A 21,121-nucleotide genomic window follows, 5' to 3' on the forward strand; every position below is an offset into this window, starting at 1 on the left:
GAATAAGCTGGGGCCTACACCCTGGGGAGCTCACAGTCTGCAGGGGGCAGCTGGTGATGAGCAAATCAGACAGTTTTTGTATCTTCTAATGAAAAAGTCTGTTTAGTGTTTTAGAACTAAAGGCATAACATGAAAGAGCACTCAGGAGTGCGTTGCCGGGGTAGTCAAGAACTGGCCTTGAAAACAATTTATAAAAAAAACCCCAAGAAACAGAACACCAATTTCCAGGCTCCTGGGGCTTGCCACCCATATCTGAATGGGACAGTTGTACATGGAGACCCACAGGCGGGCCCACTGACCACCATGATACAGACCTTCCATGAGACTCAGCCAACAAGACCCATCCCTTTTCCTCTTTACCACTGTGGCTGCAATGGATAGAATTTGAAAGGAAGGAAGGGTTTGGCTTTCTGAGGGAATTTTAAATGAGTGTGCAGAAACACAGTTTAACAACTCAAGAAATATGTACTGAGCGCCCATCTGGGGCCACGGTTTGTGTTAGGTGCTGGGAAGACACAAAGATGAACCCGGCAAGACTCTGCTCTCAGACCAGCAGTGGGATGACTCGCTCATTCATTCATCTGTTGACACTTCCTCACCTTTCTGCAGGCCCAGCCCCCACCCCTGCAGAGCTCTGGGGAGCGAAGCAGCCACTATGTGACCGGACAATCAGGATGGCATGTGGGGAGAGCAGCAGAGGTGGTGCTCGGGTGCAGAGAGCGGAATCTCTCCTGCTTGTAAATAGGGTGTGAGTGCCTTGAACAGAGTGTGTGAAATGCCATGGAGGAGCTGAAGAGGGGGTGATGAGTTTACTGGGGTAGAGGGGGGTGGGGAGGATTCATGAGGGTTCCCTGGCAGAGGTGGTCACAAGCATGAGGGCAGAAGAAGGACATTCAGACTACAGGGAGAGCCTGAAAAAGGACAGTGTATATATTACAGTGTGATTTGGGCCATTTCATACACAAAGATGAGTATGTGCATGTGTGTGTGTGTGTGTGTGTGTGTATGCATGTATACATGTTCTTGCACTCGAGCATGATGAGGTTGGGTGGTAAGTTGAGTTCCGATGGCTTAGATTTCCATCCACTGGTCATGGGGAACCACTGAACACTTCTGAGGAAGGAAGTAATATGATCCAATTTATCTTCTAGAAAGATCCCTCTGGGACTAGTTTTTAGAATGAAGGAGGAAGAGAGAGGAGACAATGAGTTTAGTCAAGGGATGTGGCAATAGTCTGAACAGTCAGAGGGAGAATGGGTGATATTGACAATATGGGGATCGTTTATGGGTTATCCAGTTTCCTTTTGACTGGTACCAGACTCCTCTCTGGTGAAGAAGTGGGTTGCTTGGGAGACAGGATAAAAGGAAAATACTCAGAGTGGAGTACAGTGTTTCGAGGTGAAATAGGTCTCCTTTCAGATGCAAGGAGGGATAGTCAGCAGTGTCAAGTCCTATAGGTGTTTGGCAGGGTACTTACATTCTACACTCAGGAGGTCACTGGTGGACTTTAAGGGAGTGATGGGGGTAAGAGTCAGATTCCAGAGGGTCTAGTGGAGTGAATGGGAAGTGAGGAAGTGGAGACAGCCAGCGCAGAGAATTCTTCCCAGTGTGGCCATGAAGGAGAGGAAAGAAATTAGGAGCTGAAGCAGAATTGAGGAAAGATTTTTGAGTTTTGTTTTTCCTTTTCTGGAGAATAGGGAAAACTTAAGCCGGATGGTTTGGTTTGAAATGGGAGGTGAGGGATGGGACTTGCCCCACACCCGCCTCCCAGGGCCTCTTCTGGGTGAGAACACTGCAGAGTGGTTGATAACCACATGGTCACAGTACCTGACAGGGAAGGGAGGGACTTCTCACCTTGTCCCAGACCCCTCAGTGACCTTGGTAAGGTCCCAAAGAAGTGAAAGTCACTTTTTCCTGGGTCAGCAGCCCAAGCAGTATTTTGGCCTTGAGAAGCTCCAGCATTGAAGGCGTGCTCTTGGCAGCCGCATTGCCAGATCTCGCACAGTGAGGGCAGTTAGAAGGATAAACGCTCAGAGTGAGGGATGCATGCACGCTAAGTCGCTTTAGTCCTGTCCAACACTTTGCGACCCCATTGACTGTAGCCCGCCAGGCTCCTCTGTCCATGGGATTCTCCAGGCAAGAATACTGGAGTGGGTTGCCATGCCCTCCTCCAGGAAATCTTCCTGACCCAGGGATCGAACCTGCATCTCTTATGTCTCCTGCATTGGCAGGCGGGTTCTTTACCACTAGTACCACCTGGGAAGAGGGCAGGGAGGGGGTTGTTCAAATTCTACCTGGCTTGTGCGCCACAGACACTTTGCGATTCCCCTGATCACGTGTGACAAGGTTATTTCCATAGTAAGCTTTTACCTTAACGGAGAGACTATGGTGGCCACATGGACTGCTGAGGACTGGGGATCAGGCTATCCGAGGTGCTCAGAGGCCAGGGGGGCATGGGTGCTGCAGACTCCCCAGGGACTGCTTTAAGGGCTTGTGCTATTTGGCACTCTAAGATGCAGAGTCCATATAAGTGTGGCTCATGGAATGTAGAAGAAGTCCAAGGCCTCTTCAGCTCAGCAAACTGCCACTACAAGTCAAGTGTGGGTGGAAGACAAGCTTTGAGAAGCCCCAGAGTGGCCAGGTGTGAGTGGCCTTCACTGACCTGAGTTTCCTCCAGCAGCCTTTTCAGGTGTCCCCACCCACACCTTCCTCCTGTAAGTTCCAGCCATGCTGAGCCTCGTAATGCTGACCAGACTCTGCCCAAGCTTGACCATCTCTGAGCTTTAGCCAAAAGCCTGACTCACCTTTACTGCTTTTCCTGACAACTGAAGTTGCCACCCCTTCCTACAACCCCATCTTTCAAGGTGGGATCACTTGTCCCCTACCTGTGCTCCTGAGCACTTAGATAAAAACATCTATGAGAAGCCCTGCACACGGACGTATCTCCCCCTCCAGACCACGAGCATCTCAGGACAGGGATGGTGGCTTATACCAATTGGATTTCTATCACCCCGCCTGGTGGTTAGTGCACGGGTGCTCAGAAGAAACTTTTTTGGTTGAGGTGAATTTCAGATTTTGAAAGAACTGTTTGTGTTTCTTGAGAAACAGTTTAAGCAGTTCAACTGTTAGATTAACTCAGCAATTAGACCAGAATAACCTAAACTCTCCCCAGCTCTCCTGGGCCCCTTGTCACCTACCTTCAGAACATCGCCAGCGTGAAAGCTCAGTTCATCTTCTCCCGAGGCCATGAAATCGAACTTGGCAATGGCTTCCATGTTGTAACGTGAAGCTGGAAGAGAAATAATGTGGTCATTGTGTTTTCTGCCAGGAGAAGGGCAGTCCTAGCGGTTGGCAGTTGAGGGTCCAATGTCTTCAGGCTGGAGAGGGAGGTGCAGGCGCACAGGAAGGGTTTTTGTTTTCAGAAAGAGCTGCCTGAGTCCCTAGGATCCACTTTCCAGCATCGTTCTCTGCATCCCCAGATGCCAGGAGCACGAAATGAAGCCCAGTGACCGCCTTCCCCCTCTCCTTTCATCCCCATTTGCTGTCCTGGCCTATGATCATTTCTGGGGCATCTCTGTTTCCGGTTGATAAGGACAGAAGGCTTGCTATCGTCGCTACCTTGGGGCCTGAGGGACTGGAAGGACTGTTCTGTAAACACTGTCCCTCGGCAGCTATATTTAACCAGGCGGTGTTAATTAGACAGATGCCATTTTCTCTTTTACATCTGAATCATTTAAGAGAATTAGACAGCGTTGGTCAGTGGGGAACTTAACCATCTTCTACATGGTTTGAGAGTAGAAAGCATTCTCGTTTTGGAACTGGGAGACTCAGATTCCAAATTTTATTATTATCACTACGAAAGCCAACACGTTTTGGAAATTTTCATTTTCATGCCTCTGAATTGAATGAAAATATTGGCCCCTTGTATAAAGATAAAGAAGTCAACTTACAAATGAAATATAGTTGGGTTTTTTAGGAGACAGTGGGGTATAATAGAAAGAGAGCAAAGTCCTGGTTTTGTTGATGGACAGCTGCGTGATCTTATGCAAGTAAATAAACCTCCTAGAGTCTCAGTTTCCTTGTTCATAAAAGGGTGATCATAATGTTCAATGAAGAAGGATGTAAGATGAAATTAAATAATAGACACCAGATGTTATCCAAGACAAAACTGAGGGAATAGCATTTATGTTTTTGAATAATTTTGTAGAATGAATTTATCCTCAGCAAAGGCAGCCTAGCCAAAAGCTGAAATAATTTTCTTCTGATTTTCCCTGCCTCCTATAAAGTTTTCTCTTTGAAATTTGATGCTTATTCTCCATGACCCTCAAGTTCTTTGATTCTCTGCTCACCGTCAGGACACCGTCTTGAACGCTGCTGTTTGGCATTAATGTTTTGCAAAATGTGTCTTAAGTATGAAACTCTGTAGCTCAGAAACCTTCAGACCTAACTGACTTTCAATGACCAGTAAACTGGGACCACAGTTGTCCTCTCAGTGGGAATTTCTGCCCAAATGAGGAGATTTAGGTAAATAAGGAAGGTGGTTGCCGGTGGGAGGGGGTGACTCGCATAGAGCAGGGGATTAAAGCTGACTGCTGCAGCAGTGGTAGCAAGGGGCGCCTCCTCTGATTCTCCACATTTGCTTGGTCTTCCAAAGGCCATTTGTAGGGATGAACATTGCCAATCCGAAAGACATATTAAGCAAAAAATATTTCAGGAACCAAAGTAAAATGTCATAGCTCACTGCCTGAGCTTTATCACCAGCCAAAACTTATTTCCAGACTCAAAATCTATATACTTTTTATGCACTTTCTTCAAGATCTGTCCATCTAAGGCAAATTAAAATTTTTGTGACCTGGGATGACCCACTCAACATGAAGGAGTACTCTGTCCTCCTGGGTGAAAGCTAAATGCTTTTGCTGATTGGATTCACCCCATTACTTTCACATGCAAAGCTTTCCCTAATTAAGGCCTTGCCTCTGGTTTGCAGGATGATGGGTTCCTGTGGGTCACCCTCATGGTATCAGCAGCAGACACTGGTCACATCAGGAGATCAAGTGTCAGGTGAATGGTCCTGAAAACCAAGATCCCATTTCTATGCAAATTTACCTTAATAAGCAGGATGGAGACAAGGAGAGGGCAAATGCTAGACATATTAGAAAATCACATACATTAGAGATGAAAAAAAGAATCTAAGCCATGCTCTAGAGATGACCTTGAGCTTAGAAAGATCTTTCCTACATTACATGTAACTCAGATCAGGCCTGGATGCTTGGTCCAGGCTGGCTCTAAGTCATTCAGTGAGAAGGCTAGAAGCAGAAGGAAAATTGCTTCTGAATGGTGGCACTTTTCTCTGCCTTCCCCCAGGAGGCAGGTGGTGTCGCAAAGCCAACAACAGAGGCACACTGCAGAGCTCCCCAGCTTGTAATATTAATCCTGGCTCAGAAAACTCAATTAAACAGGCCCACTCTTCATGAAATCACTTTGAAAAAATTTGCTTGCGTCCCATTTCCATTTGTGAAATGAAATCTGTTCAGATGCTGCGTGGTGGCAGAGAGATGCCCCGGCTGGAAGGGGTTGGGGGTTGCTCCGTTTTCATTCAAATAACAGGGCTTTGCAAGCTCTTCCCTTGAATTTACTGTTCCCTGCTTCCCTAATAGCAGAGAACGGTAAATGTGCCAGCCCCAGGGGTTGGTCTTCTGTTTGATCATAAAAAAGCATGGAAATTGATATCCTATTCCTTGCTATCCATTAGTTTTAATTTTGAAAAGTTAAATATTACCACCCGGGAAAAAGAAAACAGAACTAACACAGTTTATTCAGTATTTATCCATTTTGTTTGATAGTCTGTACCTACCACTACTACATACTGCATCTGCAAGAGAAAAGTAATAAATGATGGAGATAAAACATGGTAGCAACAATTCCATGAGAGAAAAGGTGGGGGTGGGGCCGAGAAAGAAAGGGCAGCAGCCCCAAGAACGCAGTGGAGCCTTCTCACTGCTGTTTGCAGTAGAGTGCTCCTGACCTCAGGGGAACATGAAGACAGACACCTCTTCAGAGAGCCACACAGATGGGTTAAATGTGCTTTCCCTTCCAGTGATCAGTCTTAGAAACAGCTGCATTGCTACCTGCCAGAGTGTGAATGAGAAGTGACAGCATTCAGGTGCCGCTGTCAGCCGCTTCCCCCATTCATCCCAGGCCCGGGGATGGTACCATTTGTCCAGGAATCCCGCCTCTGAATCATGCAGGGCTCCTGCCCCAGGTGCTGGCTCTGTTTCCTCACCAACCCTCTGCATCTCTCTTCCTCTCCTGCTTTACAAATGGCATGGAATGCCCATTAGCAGCTCTGAGACATAGATCATCCCACATGCCAACAGGATGCCCCCAGCATGCTTTTATCTGCCCTTATATTTCCATTTAAGTTTCGTGTACCACCAAAATCCCTGAAAAACAGTCAGGCTATATACTAGGAATGCTTATCTACTTCTAAAATATGTCACCACAGAGGATGAAAACAGAAGTTGGGAGACAGTTCTTTAAAAGAGTCTGCATTTGAAAGCCAGAGTCAGGTGATGTGTTCAGAAGAAACATAGTTTCCATCAAAATGGTACCAGGGAAGCAACTTCTTGAACAATTTCAGCTCCTCCTAATTTGGCTATGAACAGCCACCGTTTCCATTTTCTGTATCTCTGAAAAAGAGTGTTGGCATAACAGCACAGAGCTGTTGGAAGATTCAGGCTCAGGCCCCGGGGAAAGAAGGAATCCTGTGTGTGTGCTCAGTCATGTCTGACTGTTTGTGACCCCATGGACTGTATCCTGCCAGGCTCCTCTGTCCATGGGTTTTCCTAGGCACACATGCTGGAAATTCTTCCCCTTTCAATCTGTCAGGCAAAGCCCCTCTTGGAGTCAGTGGGAAGGCAGCACTTCCCCACCTGCCCGCCTAAATTGTCACGGTCAGTGACTTTTCAGATGTGGGAAACCTTATGTTGCCAGGAAAAAATGATGCTCGCTAAGCCTCACTGTACACAACAGATCTGTTCTTGAAGAGTTATTATGAAGAGAATATTTGTAAATGGAATCATATTAGCGTGCATTATGGAGGCTCATTCTACAAAGGAACCCCATGGTGAATCCCTTTATAAAATGAAAGGGAAAATTTTGTTATGCAAATAGCTACCTTTTAATTTCTCTGTTTTAAAGGCTGGGTTTTTCTTGCACTGAGTCTTAAAATAGAGCGCACCTGTGTATCTCTTCTCCCACCTCACATGGTGGGTTAAATAAATATTAGTTTCCCCTTTTCTTAACCCCCAAATGCTTTGTAAAAACCTATATATATTGATATATAACATTTCACCTTTTAGTATAGACTCGTGTGTGTGTGTGTGTGTGTGTGTGTGTGTGCGCGCGCGCGCGCGCATGCGTGCACATGTGCATGCACACGCATGTGAGGGCTCAGTTGTGCCCAACTCTTTGCGACCCTGTGGACTGTAGCCCACCAGGCTCATCCGTCCATTGGATTTCCCAGGCAAGAATACTGGAGTGGGTTGACATTTCCTCCTCTAGGGGATCTTCCCCACCCAGGGATCGAACTCTGATTTCCTGAATTGCAGGTGGATTCTTTACCTGTTGAGCCACTGGGGAAGCCCAAGTATAGACTAGTAGTCCTCCAGACCTTTTTCGCAAAGGACCAGAGAGGAGATTTTCAGCTTTGGGGACTGTACAGACTATGCCCCGACCAGGCGTATATCCTTTTTCAGGCAGGTAGCCCGAGAGAACAGTAAACCAGCAGGCGGAGCTGGGTTCCAATACAGATGGATGGCATCACTGACTCAATGGACATGAGTCTGAGCAAACTCCAGGAGGTGGTTAAGGGAAACGGTGTGCTGCAGTCCACGGGGTCGGAAAGAGTCAGACACGTCTTAGCGACTGAAAAACAACAAGTTTTATTTATGCTCACTGAAACTTGAATTTTGTATAATTTTTACATGCCAAAAGATATTATTATAATTTTCCCCCACTGTTCAAAAAAGTGAAAACCATCTCATTTGTGGAAAAAATACATGAATCAAATTTGACCTACTGGCCATAGTTTATAGACCCTGTATAGTCTTAAAAATTTTTCTTTTTGTTTTTTAGAGAGTTTGGGAATAGGCCATTTTTATTTTATTATTTATATATTTTTGGCCATGCCCTGAAGCATGTGTGATCTTAGTTGCTGGACCAGGGATCAAACCTCTGCCTCCTGCAGTGGAACAGAGGAGTTTTAACCACTGGATAGGGAAGTCCCATGCAGATGTTTTTAGCTATATCCTATCTCCCTTGGTAGTCTGTAAACTTCCTGGGGTCACAGGAGTAGATAAACCTGGATTTGAACCTCAGATGTGCCATTTACTTCCCAAGCATCCTGCTTCTTCATCCCTAACCTGATTCAGTTCAGTTCAGTCGCTCAGTCGTGTCTGACTCTTTGAGACCCCATGGAATGCAGCATGCCCAGCTTCCCTGTCTTTCACCAACTCCCAGAGCTTGCTCAAACTCATGTTCATCAAGTCGGTGATGCCATCCGACCACCTCATCCTCTGTCATCCCCTTTTCCTCCTGTCTTCCTAACCCAGTAGCAGCCACCCTTACTTCATGGGGGTCTTGTGTGTAAATGTGAATAAAGACTCTGGCACACAGTAGGCATCTGATGAACAGTAGTAGCAGTTGTTGTTATTTCTCCTTACATGCCTTGTGCTACCTCACCAGTGCCTACTGGCACCTAGCAAATGCTTGCCAAGCGACTGGCAACATGATGAACGACCTGCCATCAGAATTACAACTGTAATTGATTTCCTCAGAAAAGGGGCAGCCGACGGAAGGACCCATTTACAAGGATCGATTAATTTCCCGTTCAAAGGTGCCCTGACTTCTTGGCAGACTCAGCCAGAGATAATGAAACATGCACCCACATTAAAGGTTTGATTTATTTAATCCAATAGAGGGCAATGGTGCACCCCAAACCATGGATTTCATCTCGTAACTTTTCTATGCATCTTGAGTCCCTCACAATCTTTCTCCAGACAGGTTGGCGACTGTCTTCTTTGTCTCTGGTGCATTTTAAGGCATATAAACTTTAACATTTCAAAGACTCTCAAACCCACAAAATACAGATTGCTTCGATGGAAAAGAATCGGAAGACATCTGCTCCTGCACATTTTCTGATGCTTCAGTTCTCCTTGAGCTGCCTGGGAAGCAGGTCCCCTTTCATCTCCAAGTGACCACCCCCTCACTCCTGCCTGTGGATCTAGGTTGATGTGTGTTGAAACCTCAACTGTGTGTTTTCTTTGATCTTAACCTTCCAGCTGTGCTTAGGGCCCTTCTGCTTTCATTTATCACCTCTTACTGGGCATTGGACAGAACAGGAAACTGAGAAAGGTCATAGAGGGCCCTTCTTGAAAATTCGTACTCATAGGGTGGACAGCTGGGCTCCTCTGGTGGCCCAGATGGTAAAAGAATCTGCCTGTAATGCAGGAAACCCGGGTTCAGTCTCTGGGTTGGGAAGATCCCCTGGAGCGGAGAATGGCTACCCACTCCTGTATTCTTGCCTGGAGAATTCCATGGACAGAGGAGCCTGGTGGGCTATAGTGCATGGGGTTGCAGAGTGGGATGACTGAATGACTAACACACACACACACACACACACACACACAGGGTGGACAACTACCTATCACTCACCTGTTAACCTTGGCTTAAATATTCTTCCAGAGACCTAAATCAATCTGATTCGGAAAAGAAAGTGGAAAAAGAAAAAAAAGAAAAAGGCTGAGCATGACCAAGAGATCAAGGCTGGTCTTTCCTCACTTTGGTTTCTCAAATGACAACATTTTGACTCTGTTCTAAACCAGCAGAATTCTTGCTCACAGGGTGCCTCTTAATCAGCCAGCTATGCTGGAAATAACCTTCTTGCTGAACGTCTTACAAGGCTTACAGATTCCTTTTCTGCGCCTACTCTTGAATTACTCCTAACTTGTCCTCTGGAACCCTTATAATAGAGTGCCTCCAATCCTATTTTCGTAAGATCCCTTTTCTCCTTTTTCTGGAGATTTGGATCTGAAGTCATGTGTGGAGGGTGAAGTGGGAATTGAAATCATGGCTGCTACCATCGACGGCAGATAGCCGTGAACTTGGGAGCAGCCACCAGGGGCTTCTGCTTTAAACAGTTTACAACCAACAGCTCCTATGCTTCTATGGATCTCCCACGTCCGAGAGGCAGGACCGTTCCTTTTTGGGTTTAGCATCTCAGAGGCCTTCTCAGGAGGATCTGGCCTGTTTCCATAGGTACTCTCTCCATGGGATATAAACATTTCTTCCATAGGTACTCTCTCCATGGGATATAAACATTTCTGATTTTTATTGCAACCAGAGTGAGCCAAGACACGCAAAATGTACCCCACCAAACCATTTCTGGCTAGCTGGCTGAGATTTTAGTGCTCTCTAAAAGCCTCCATTTAAAATGATTTTGTCCACAGGGACATTCTTATTTTTTTCTCGTCCCCAGGTGACTCATTATTTTCTCCTCCCAAGCTCCAGGAAGGACTTCCCTGGTGGCTCAGTGGTAAAGAACCACCTGCCAATGCAGGAGACATGAGTTCAATCCCTGGGTCAGGAAGAGCCCTTGGAGAAGGAAAAGGCAGCCCACTCCAGTTTTCTTGCCTGGGAAATCTCATGGACAGAGAAGCCTGGTGAGCTACAGTCTATGGGGTCACAAAAGAGCTGGACACAACTTAGTGACTAAACAACAGTGACAACATCAAGCCCCAGGAAAGGATAAATCCCCTGGCATGACCACCCTGGGTGAACACATGCAACTACACAGGTCCTTTGAAGCTTCTCCAAGGATGGTAATTCCTTGACGGCTGACCTGCTGATGCCAGTCCTGGAGCCACTAGGAAGTGGCTTATGAACGGAAGCCTCAGGGAATGCGCCATCTCCCTGCACAGGTGTGTCCCACACAGAACAATGCATCCTCTAAATGCTTCATTGAGGAAAGCGGCGACAGAGCAGTCCCTGTCAGGTAGCTAATGGGCAGCAGGCAGTGGGATAGGAAATGTGGAGGCGTGCTGCCTGGGATGGGCTCAAGCTCAGCCCATAACCATCCATTGCAAGGCTGGTAGTACCCAGCCCGAGCTTCTAACATCTTTCTCCATCAGGGCTTCCTGCAGACCCTCTGCCAGCCTCTTAGTTTCAGTCCAACCTGGGATCCCCAGACCCACCTGGACCCCTTGACTTTGCCCTGAGTTTTTTGTTGTTGTTGTTGTTGTGTTTCCTATTTTCCAAATGGAAATCATCTCTCCAGCTAGAAGGCACTTGGTTTCCAGGCTTGGAAGCTAAAGAAATATATTTCAAAGACTAACAGACAAATGTGACACAAACTAGAGAGTCCCTCTAAGCTCCTGATATCCTTATTTAATCAAATTGCTCTTCTGCTGGTCCCTGTCTGTCACTGTGGATTATGGAGATTTCGCTGGTCTCAAGGATGCTTTCCTCTTTTAAAATTAGCTCTTATTTTTCTCCTTAAGTTTTTTTGTTTTGTTTTGGGCAGAGGATGGGAGGGGGCGGGAGGTAGAAGAGGGAAGAGACAAGTTAGGAGACAGTCCCTGTGCATATACCCCGCCTCCTCCCCTGCCGTGTAAATTGAGTGATGCCCAGGAGAAGTGTCACCAGTCGTGTAAGGATGTGAGAGTTCGACTATAAAGAAGGCTGAGCACCGAAGAATTGATGCTTTTGAACTGTGGTGCTGGAGAAGACTCTTGAGAGTCCCTTGAACTGCAAGGAGCTCAACCAGTCAATCCTAAAGGAAATCAACCCTGAATACTCATTGGAAGGACTGATGCTGAAGCTGAAGCTTCACTACTTTGGCCACCTGATGCAAAGAGCCGACTTATTAGAAAAGACCCTGATGCTAGGAAAGATTGAGGGCAGGAGGAGAAGAGGGCGGCAGAGGATGAGATGGTTGGATGGCATCATCGACTCAATGGACATGAGTTTGAGCAAATTCCAGGAGATAGTGAAGGACAGGGAAGCCTGGCGTGCTGCAGTCCATGGGGTTGCAAAGAGTCAGATACAACCGAGTGACTGAACAACAACAACAGAAGAAGGGTCACTTGCTCTTCTTTCTTCCGAATATTTATTACCTTACTTTTCTTTCATCAACACCAGTGCAGCTTATAAAACACAACTTTCTTGTTAAACTCAAAGCATACCGTATAAGATCTCATTCATTTTCAAGCTTTTCGTAAGAAAAAGATCTCTTTCTTTAAATGTAGTGGGTGTGTTCTCTCAAACTCAAGCAAATTCTTTTTTCCTGTCTTGTCACTCTGCCAGGTGAGGCTGCCAGCCACAGTGACCTGGTTTCAACGCTCAAGTCTGTTGCTGAGTTGGTAGCAGGGGAAAACAAGTTCTCTGTGCTACAGTTTCCTCATCAGGGCTTGAGAGATTTCTTACCCCACAGCACAGTGTTTTGGGAAGATGATACAGAAGGTATGGCTCATCCTTGGGAATCGACAGTTTAGTGCATCTTTCTCCAAAGCACTTTTGGCCTCTTAGCTATCTACCATTCTGTTTCGTAGAGAAAAAAAAATTTTTTTTAAACTTCAAAGATGTCAAAACTCGTAACACAAGCATATATTCCTTTGCAGCTTTTCAAGGCGCCCATCTCTGCCCACATCTTCCTCTGGGCAAGTTTTAGCTTCTCCCTGCTTACTGAGGACCCCGGGCTGCAATGTCATCACAGTGCATTGTAATCAAGACAATCCAGTAAGTAACGAGAAAAGATAGCACTGACCAAAGGGAAGTGGGGAAATGGAAGGTTGAGAAACACAAAACAGATTTGACTTCTGAACCTTATCCGTGGGCCCAGAGCTCGGTCACTGTGTTGCTATCTTGAAACAGGAAGTCCCAGCTCTTCCCTGTAGGAAGACCTCAGGGAACATGCCTCACCAATGCCTAGGAACAAGAACCAGCTAAAACTAATTTCCATTCATCGATATGATCCATTCTGTGCCAAGGGCTTCACAAAGGGCCACTGTTTGCAAAATGCATAATCATAATCATTATTATTATTCACATTTTCTATATATTTTTTGTTGTGCCACGGAGCATCTAAGACCTTAGTTCCCCAACCAGGGATCAAACCCGTGTCCCTGCATTGTAAGCACAGAGGCTTAACAGTTGGACCACCAGGGAATTCCCTCATTCACACTTAATGAATGAGAAAATGAGGTGAGAGATTAGGGTACATGTCTGCTGGCTCCTAAGACTGTGCCCTTTCTTCTCTGTCCTAGAAAAATACGCAAGTCCTGCACCAGTTCAGGATAATTGCTAACTAGCTTAGGGCCCTCTGAACCTTCCTGGGTTGCTGTCTTTCAGCCAAGAAATTGACGGGAACAATTCCTCACATACCCTCAAAATTCAAGCCCATTGCTCTTTGGTCAAAGAGCAAAGACTCTAATAAACCTGGCTGACCTTACACCAAGCAATTGTGTTTTCAGGCAGTTCCGGACGTGGAAACAATCTCAGTTAATAAACTTATAAGGAGCTGTTCTCTTCTCTCCTTTCTGTTCTCCCCCTCTCTCTCCCTCCCTGTTTCTCTCTTGTGATGCCATGTTTTTCTAAAGGTTCCCACCATCACCTTTTCCTACAATGTGTTCTTCTTCTTCTTCTTTTTAATGTGGATCATTTGCAAAGTCTTTACTGAACTTGTCACAGTATTGCTTCTGTCTTGTGTTTTGGGGTTTTGGCCTGAGGCATGTGGGATCTTAGGGATTGAACCAGCACCCTCTGCACTGGAAGGCGAAGTCTTAACCACTGCAACACCAAGGGCAATCCCTGTTCTGCTTTTTTTTCAACTTCTTTTTCTGTGTCTTCCAAACATCAGTGAAACTTACCATGAATCTAGTTAGAAAAAGTATATCTAAAATGTCCCTGTTTAAAAATCTTCTATACTGTTCTTATGTAAATAGCCCCATGAAAACATCAATCCAAAATAACAGCAACAAAAATGAAACAGAAAGAGCCCACCCCACTGAGATGTTACCTCTAGCCTGACTCTGCTGCAAGACGAATCTATCACTTGCCACTTCCTCGTTTTATCCTGATTGTTTCCTAAAGCAATAACAATTGTCTGCAGAAACACCATGAATCCTGCTGGCGAAACCCAACCAGGAGTGAAGCCTTAAAAATACTCACACAGAATTAGAAATTACTTAAGGAGCCCTGTACGGAGGGCCGGGGGAAATGGTGGTATATTTGAGTGGAAGACAAGAAAGAGACAGACCGACAGACATTTTACAAATCCCCAGGCTTCATTTTTTCACTTCCTATTTTCTATTCACATCATGATTTCCTTTGGAATTTATCACCAGGATTTTATGGTGCCTTCATGTTCTCTTTCCCTTTTCCCCTTCTGTTCGCTTCGCATTTGTTTTTATTGATTTGGGCTCTGAAAGCTTGGCTCATTTATCACATATTTGAAAGCCTTCACCTTCTTAATCTGTTGTCACCAGCGCTGAAACACCATTCACAAACACCACAAATAGTCTCGGCCTCCCCCTCCCTTCCCGCATCTGTGCTCTGGGCCACCTTAACTTCACCAAAGCACAAAGGGTAGAGTGGATGACTGCGTGACCACGGCTACTTCAATCTTCTTGTCACTTTTACTTATATTCCCCGGCCCCCATTTATTATTGGAATGCAGGTCATTGTTTTAGTTCCCTGGTCTCAAAAGCTGACAAAAGCGGACATGAACCCTTATGACAGCTTGCCTTCCTTCATTTCATGTCTATCCCTGAGAAATTGGAGGTAATTACATTTTTATTGATCAAGTCACCCCATAAAGGTACTAAAAAGCTGCCAACAGAAGGGAGGATATTGTGAATTGCTTCCATCAAATGAATAACTGGAATATTCTTACTTTTTGGATATGTAGGTCTTAATTTGAGTTTGTTTGAACAGAAGAACACCTGTATGGGCCTTGTTTAAAGTCATTCTCTTTCTTTTTTAATTTCCAGTTTTATTCAAGTAGGCCCTAAATCTCGGATTCTCAAAGCTGAAAGTGATTCAGAAAGTTGGTCTTTTCCTAATTTATTAAGATGATAGAGAATGGGCGTGGTGGGGGTGGGGCAGGTGGACTTGAAAGGAACAGACTAATAGCTTGGTGAATTGGTTACATGAAACCAAAATGTCTGATGATAATTTTCAGTCTGAATTTTTCCCTAAGAAGAAAAAAAAATATAAGAAGATGATACTCACAAGCCCCAAATTCTTGTGTCTAAGCTTAAATACGAAGACAATGGCAACCCACTCCAGTACTCTTGCCTGGAAAATCCCATGGGCAGAGGAGCCTGGTAGGCTGCAGTCCATGGGGTCTCAAAGAGACAGACACGACTGAGCAACTTCACTTTCACTTTTCACTTTCATGCATTGGAGAAGGAAATGGCAGCCCACTCCAGTGTTCTTGCCTGGAGAATCCCAGGGACGGGGGAGCCTGGTGGGTTGCCATCTATGGGGTCACACAGAGCTGGACACGACTGAAGTGACTTAGCAGCAGCAGCAGCAAGCTTAAATATCACCCTCTCCCACCATCCCAGGTCCTCCACCACACTAACTCCTTGCTCTCCTGGTCACACTGCAGTTTTCCAATATTCTTCTCAAAATGTGTTACCTAGAATTGGATTCAGGATTCAAGATGTGGTTTCAGCTGGGCTGAGTAGTATAGGACTATTTAATTGTTTGATCCATACAGAAGGTCCGTGTAGTCAAAGCTATGGTTTTTCCGGTAGTTATGTGATAGCTGGACCATAAGAAAGCTGAGTGCCAAAGAATGATGCTTTCAAATTGTGGTGCTAGAGAATACTCTTGAGAGTCCCTTGGAAAGCCAGGAGAGCAAATGAGTCAATCCTAAAGGAAATCAACCCTGAATATTCACTGGAAGGACCGATGCTGAAGCTGAAGCTGAAGCTCCACTACTTTGGCCACCTGATGCAAAGAGCTGACTCACTGGAAAAGACCCTGATGCTGGGAAAGTTTGAAGACAAAAGGAGAAGGGGGGCGTCAGAGGATAAGATGGTTAGATAGCATCACCGACTCAATGGACGTGAATTTGAGCAAGCTCTGGGAGATAGTGGAGGGCAGAGGAGTCTGGAGTGCTGCAGTCCATGGGCTTGCAGAAAGTTGGACACGACTTAGCAACTGAACAGCAACAAGATTTTTATAGTGGTGTCACACTGTTGGCTATGAGGGATACAGCAACTACAACAAAAGTCCAAGTGTTTCTTAACATGAAGGAGGGTCAAGCCAGGCTTGTCCACTTCTTTAGGGGATGTTTTTGGGAAAGAAAATGTGAGGTTCAACTTTAATCTCTCTGACTTTCCTCTTGTTTTTGTTCCCTGTTGGCAAGTCTTTAGTTCATTGCAACTTATCTAGGTGTGGATTTGTAGCCCTCCTCTTGGTTATCTCTTCCAACTCTCTTTTCATAAGCAAATTCGATGGCTTTTTGGTCTTTATTCCACAATAAACAGAACATGGGCTTTGGAGTCAAGCAGAGTTAGGTTTGAATCCTGGCTCCTTCATTTAATAATTGCGTGGTCATAAGCAAATTGGTTATCTCTGTTTCCTTCCTTAAAAACTCCCTCCAGGTTGACATTCACGTGTTCATCACTACTTTTTGTGTATCAACTGCAAACCTTCCAGCTTCAAGTAGTTATCTCTCTACCTGTCTTTCTTATCTTGTTCTCTATGGTATCACGAAAAATGCGATCAGATGCCTTGCTGTGAAAGCAAACTGCGCCATGCCCGTGGCCCTTTCCAAGCCTCAGGAGAAGAAAATAAATCAGAACAGGTCAACTCTTCCTTGAGGGACGCTTGGGGAAATACAAAGTGGAAGAAATTCGGCTTCTCACTCACTTTCCCTCTTTTGTGTTTTCTGTTCCCCGTTCCTTGTCCTCTTTTCCAGTCTGTTGTTTCATTTTCTTGTGTCTTTTAGATCAGCTGCTGTCACATTAGCTGATGCACTCCCATCCTCCCTCCACCCTGCGCTGTCTGCTTGATGGAGTAAAAACCCCTGTGAGTTGAAGAGTTCTGACACACACACTTTCTGAGGGTCATTTTTCTATTCAGAATTCGTCAATGTCATGTTGTCATGCTATCTCCCAGATCCACTCAAGTCTCTCTTGGGACTTCCCGGGTGGTCTAGTGGTTAAGATTTCACTTTCCAAGGCAGGAGATGTGGGTTCAGTCCTTGGTCGGAAAGCTAAGATCCTACATGACTTGTGGCCAAAAAACCAAAACGTTAAACAGAAGCAATATTACAGGCAAATTCAACAAAGACTTAAAAAATGGTCCACATTAAAAAAAAAAAAAACAAAACACCTTAAAATAATAAGACTCTCTTGTTTTCATTTCAGGCCTTCAGCAGTCTCTTTCCAACCTGTCTCTCTAAACTGACTTCAGAGCACCACCTACCCTTTGTAAATGTGCCTTAGTGAATGGCTCTTCACTGTTCTCTAAGCAGCCATCCACATCCTCCCTCTATACTGGTCCTCCTCCTGCCATCTAACTCAGGCTGCCGTACATGTACAGCTGTGCAGGTTGTCTACTGTACAAGGGCCCCCAAATGGGCTTCAGTGGGGACTGAAGAAATTCACCTGGTGCCCTTCTAACCAAGCTCCCAGTCCCAGTGTGGGACTGCATGTGCCTAAAATCATAGGCACACTCCTCTAACTTAGATAAAGGCAGCTGGTTGAACTTCAGCTGCTCCTGTAAGGCCTCAGTCAGGGGATCCCTGCTCATCCCCTGTGCTCTCACTCTCTCTTACTCTTCTTGGGGACTCAATGTCTCTGCCCCTTGTCAGCTGTTGTCGCCATGTCAAGTGAGATGGGCAAGTACGTGGGCTTTGCAGTCAGACTGCCAGAGTTCACATCCTGGCTCTACCACTGGCTATCTGGGTGACCTTGAGCAAGTTATTTAATCGCTCTGAGCCTCAGTTTCCTCATCTTTAAAACAGAAATGGGGCTTTCCTGATGATCTAGTTGTTAAGAATCCACCTGCCAATGCAGGGGACATGGGTTTGATCCCTGGTCTGGAAAGATTCCACATGCTGCAGAGCAACTAAGTCCATGAGCCACAACCACTGAAGCCTGTGTGCCCTAGAGCCCACGCTCTGCAACAAGAGAAGCCGCTGCAATGAGAAGCCTGAGCATCACAACTGGAGAGCAGCCCCGCTCACTGCACCTGGAGAAAGCCCACAAGCAGCAATGAGAACCGAGTACAGCCAAAAATAAGTAGGTAAATAAAAATGTTAAAGCCTGCCTCATAGTGTGCTGGGGAAAAACAAGTGACATATTCCCCTAACCCACTCAGCATGGGGCTGGGCACATAATCGTTGTTGGCTGTGTTGACTTCTCGCGTTTTCCTCAATTATTGAGACGTGTGGCTCAAGGGAAGCACGAATGAGGAAGTGTATGTCTCATGAAGTTGGGGTGTGAGATAAAATACAGAACAGCCAGTTCAATGTGAATTTCAGATAAACAACACATTGTTTCTAGCATAAGTGTATCCTAAATGTTTACCTTGTCCAGAGAACTCTCGAACGGGTGGACTGGCTCACGGTCAGGGACGATGGCCAAGGATCGTTTGATCTTTTCACCCTCTCATCTCGATTCTCCCTGCTGCTCCTTCTCCCCACACAAGGCCTCTCCCATGAGATCTTTTACACGAAAAGTGTGACAGAGGCTCTCCTGAGGGATGAGACCTGAGGTCTCCGAATGAAGCCTTTAGGTGTTCTTGTGAAGGTTGTGGTTTGTGTGTAGAAGTATGTATTTTCCCATTCATATGCCCTGTGAGCCACAAAATGTCATACTTCCCACTTTCTCTACCTTCCTGGTATTATTTGCTGCTTTTGATGCTGTGTGTGTGTTCAAAGACACGATATTACTGTTATGCATTCTGGAAAGCTAAGTGTTTTGGTAAGTGGGTTTTATATACTGGAATTTCTCTTTTTCATAAGTGACTTTTCTTATAAACCATGTTTGTGGTAAAGCTGGAATCCTCTAAACCTTCTTATGCATTCAGACTTTTCTCTTGTGATTATTCTGGCATTTCGCATCGTTATTCTCAAATACACTATCTGCTCTCTCCTATCTATAACGTGTCAAAAATTTCCATGCTTGGCATTTGCACTACAGTAAAAAAAATTCCTGGGCACCGGCCCCAGTAAATTATTAGTAGTCTCATCACGTAGTCATCAGGTTGACATTTACTTGTATCACCCATGTATCTAGTCCTGATGACAAATAATCCCTGAATGGGCTGCTGATACCTCATCCTTTCTTTATATTATTTTGCCTTCCTAGAGCCTTGTCTCTTCCTGGAATCATTGCAGAGGAAGTTACTAAACCACCAGCAGTACCAAATGTGGTTCTGTTCTTTTCATGATCTTCTTGTTTTTTATAGTCTTTCATTTCAAATCCTTCATGACCGACTCCCTGCCCAGATTCTTTCCTCTCTCATTCCTCTGTCTGCACGACCAAGAAGCATCCATTTCTCCTCTGGTTAGTCTTCAGATTTTTTGCTGTGTGACCTCACTACTCTCACTCTCCCTCTTCCTCTCGGGAGTATCTCCTATACTTTATCCATTCACTCAACAAGCATCAGTGAATGTTTGTCGAGTGAATGGATAAAGTATAGGAGATTCTTCTATAGGAGATACCCCACGTTGTGCCTGGCACCATGCTTGATGTGGATCTGGCGTGGATCTGAGAGCATATCCTGCCCTCAGATGGCTCAGGGTCTTGTAGGACAGACAGACAGGTCAACCAAATAAGCGAGAGAAGTGTGACAATGGAGCCAGACCTCAAGTGGGTGAGGAGCTGCAGGAGTGGCTCCTAATGTCTGGCTCCTGGTATGGGCACAGGCATAGCAGGGACCAGGGGAAGCTTCCCTAAAGAGGTGCCAATTGAACTGAGCCTTGTGGACAAGTAGAGGGCATGTATATCACAGACAGAGAGAGGTGTGTGTCAGTAGGAGCTGGGGCAGCGCCCAGCTGGTTCATCATGGCCATTATGGATTGGCAGGAGGCGGGGTTTGTATTTCCAGTGGGGTCAGGTCATGGAGGGCCTTGCATAGCATAGGAAGGATGTTGGGCTTTATTCCAAGGGTGATGGAGACTCACTAAATGCTTTGATACTCTTTGCATTAGGAAATGTTTAATCTGGTGGCAGTATGCAGGGTTAGAGGGCATGGTGGACTAGAGATGAAGAAACTATTACAGGAGACTTGGCCTGAGATGATGAGAGTCTGAACTATGACAGTGAGAGGCAGGGCTCTTTCTTGGCATTCCTGTGCTTTTATCTCCATAGTAAGTGCTTCGCATGTATCCTCTCATATTTATCCTCTTCATTTGCAAGAACCTGAGGGGTGGCAAAGAGTCGAACACAACTGAGCGACTGAACTGAACTGAGGAATGAGAACTATCATTCAATCCATCTGATAGTTAAGGAAACAGGCTCAAAAAGATTAGATAATGCCCCAGGTTCACAGGCATCAAAAACTAGTGAAGCTAGAATTCAAATTCAGTCCACTTTGCTCACATGGTGAACCTCGTCTTAACTCAGGTGAGTCACTGGGACTTTTTGACCAATTAGGAGTGACTAAAAGGTAGAGAAGGGTCTAGAGCTGGACCATCCAATAGGAATAGAATACAGATCACAAATGCAAGCCACACGTGTAATTGAAAATATTCTAGTAGCACATTAAAAAAGAAAAGGAAAAACTTTATTCTATTTAATCTTATATATCCAGAATACTATCACTTCAACAAGAAATCGGTCTAAGATATAAAAATATTTTGTCTTCTTTCTCTGAGCGAAGTCTGGTGCTTAACTTACACTGACAGCACATCTTGGTTTGGACCAGCTATACATGAGGTACTTAATAGCACATGTGTCCAGAGGCTGTCAATAGTACGGCTTTCTTCTTTCTTCTGTGGGCAATATGGTAGATGGAGATGACATTTTTGGAGGTAAGAGAATACAGGAAGAAATGATCCTTTGGAAGGAGTTTGAAATTAAAAACTTCTAGGTAGAAA

At 45.3% G+C, this 21,121-nt stretch overlaps 1 protein-coding gene across 1 annotated transcript in view; it reads right to left on the minus strand.

Annotated features, from left to right (window-relative positions):
• Positions 1-21,121, minus strand: part of GRAP2 (GRB2 related adaptor protein 2) — a 67,926-nt gene that overhangs the window by 17,872 nt on the left and 28,933 nt on the right. The window contains exon 2 of the mRNA XM_061124490.1: positions 3,198-3,289. Coding sequence (XP_060980473.1) covers positions 3,198-3,275 — 78 coding nt within the window. The 5' untranslated portion in view covers positions 3,276-3,289. The remainder of the gene's footprint in view (positions 1-3,197; positions 3,290-21,121) is intronic.

The sequence above is a fragment of the Dama dama genome, chromosome 22 (genome assembly GCF_033118175.1).
Source record: "Dama dama isolate Ldn47 chromosome 22, ASM3311817v1, whole genome shotgun sequence".
In the NCBI taxonomy this organism is placed as follows: domain Eukaryota; kingdom Metazoa; phylum Chordata; class Mammalia; order Artiodactyla; family Cervidae; genus Dama; species Dama dama.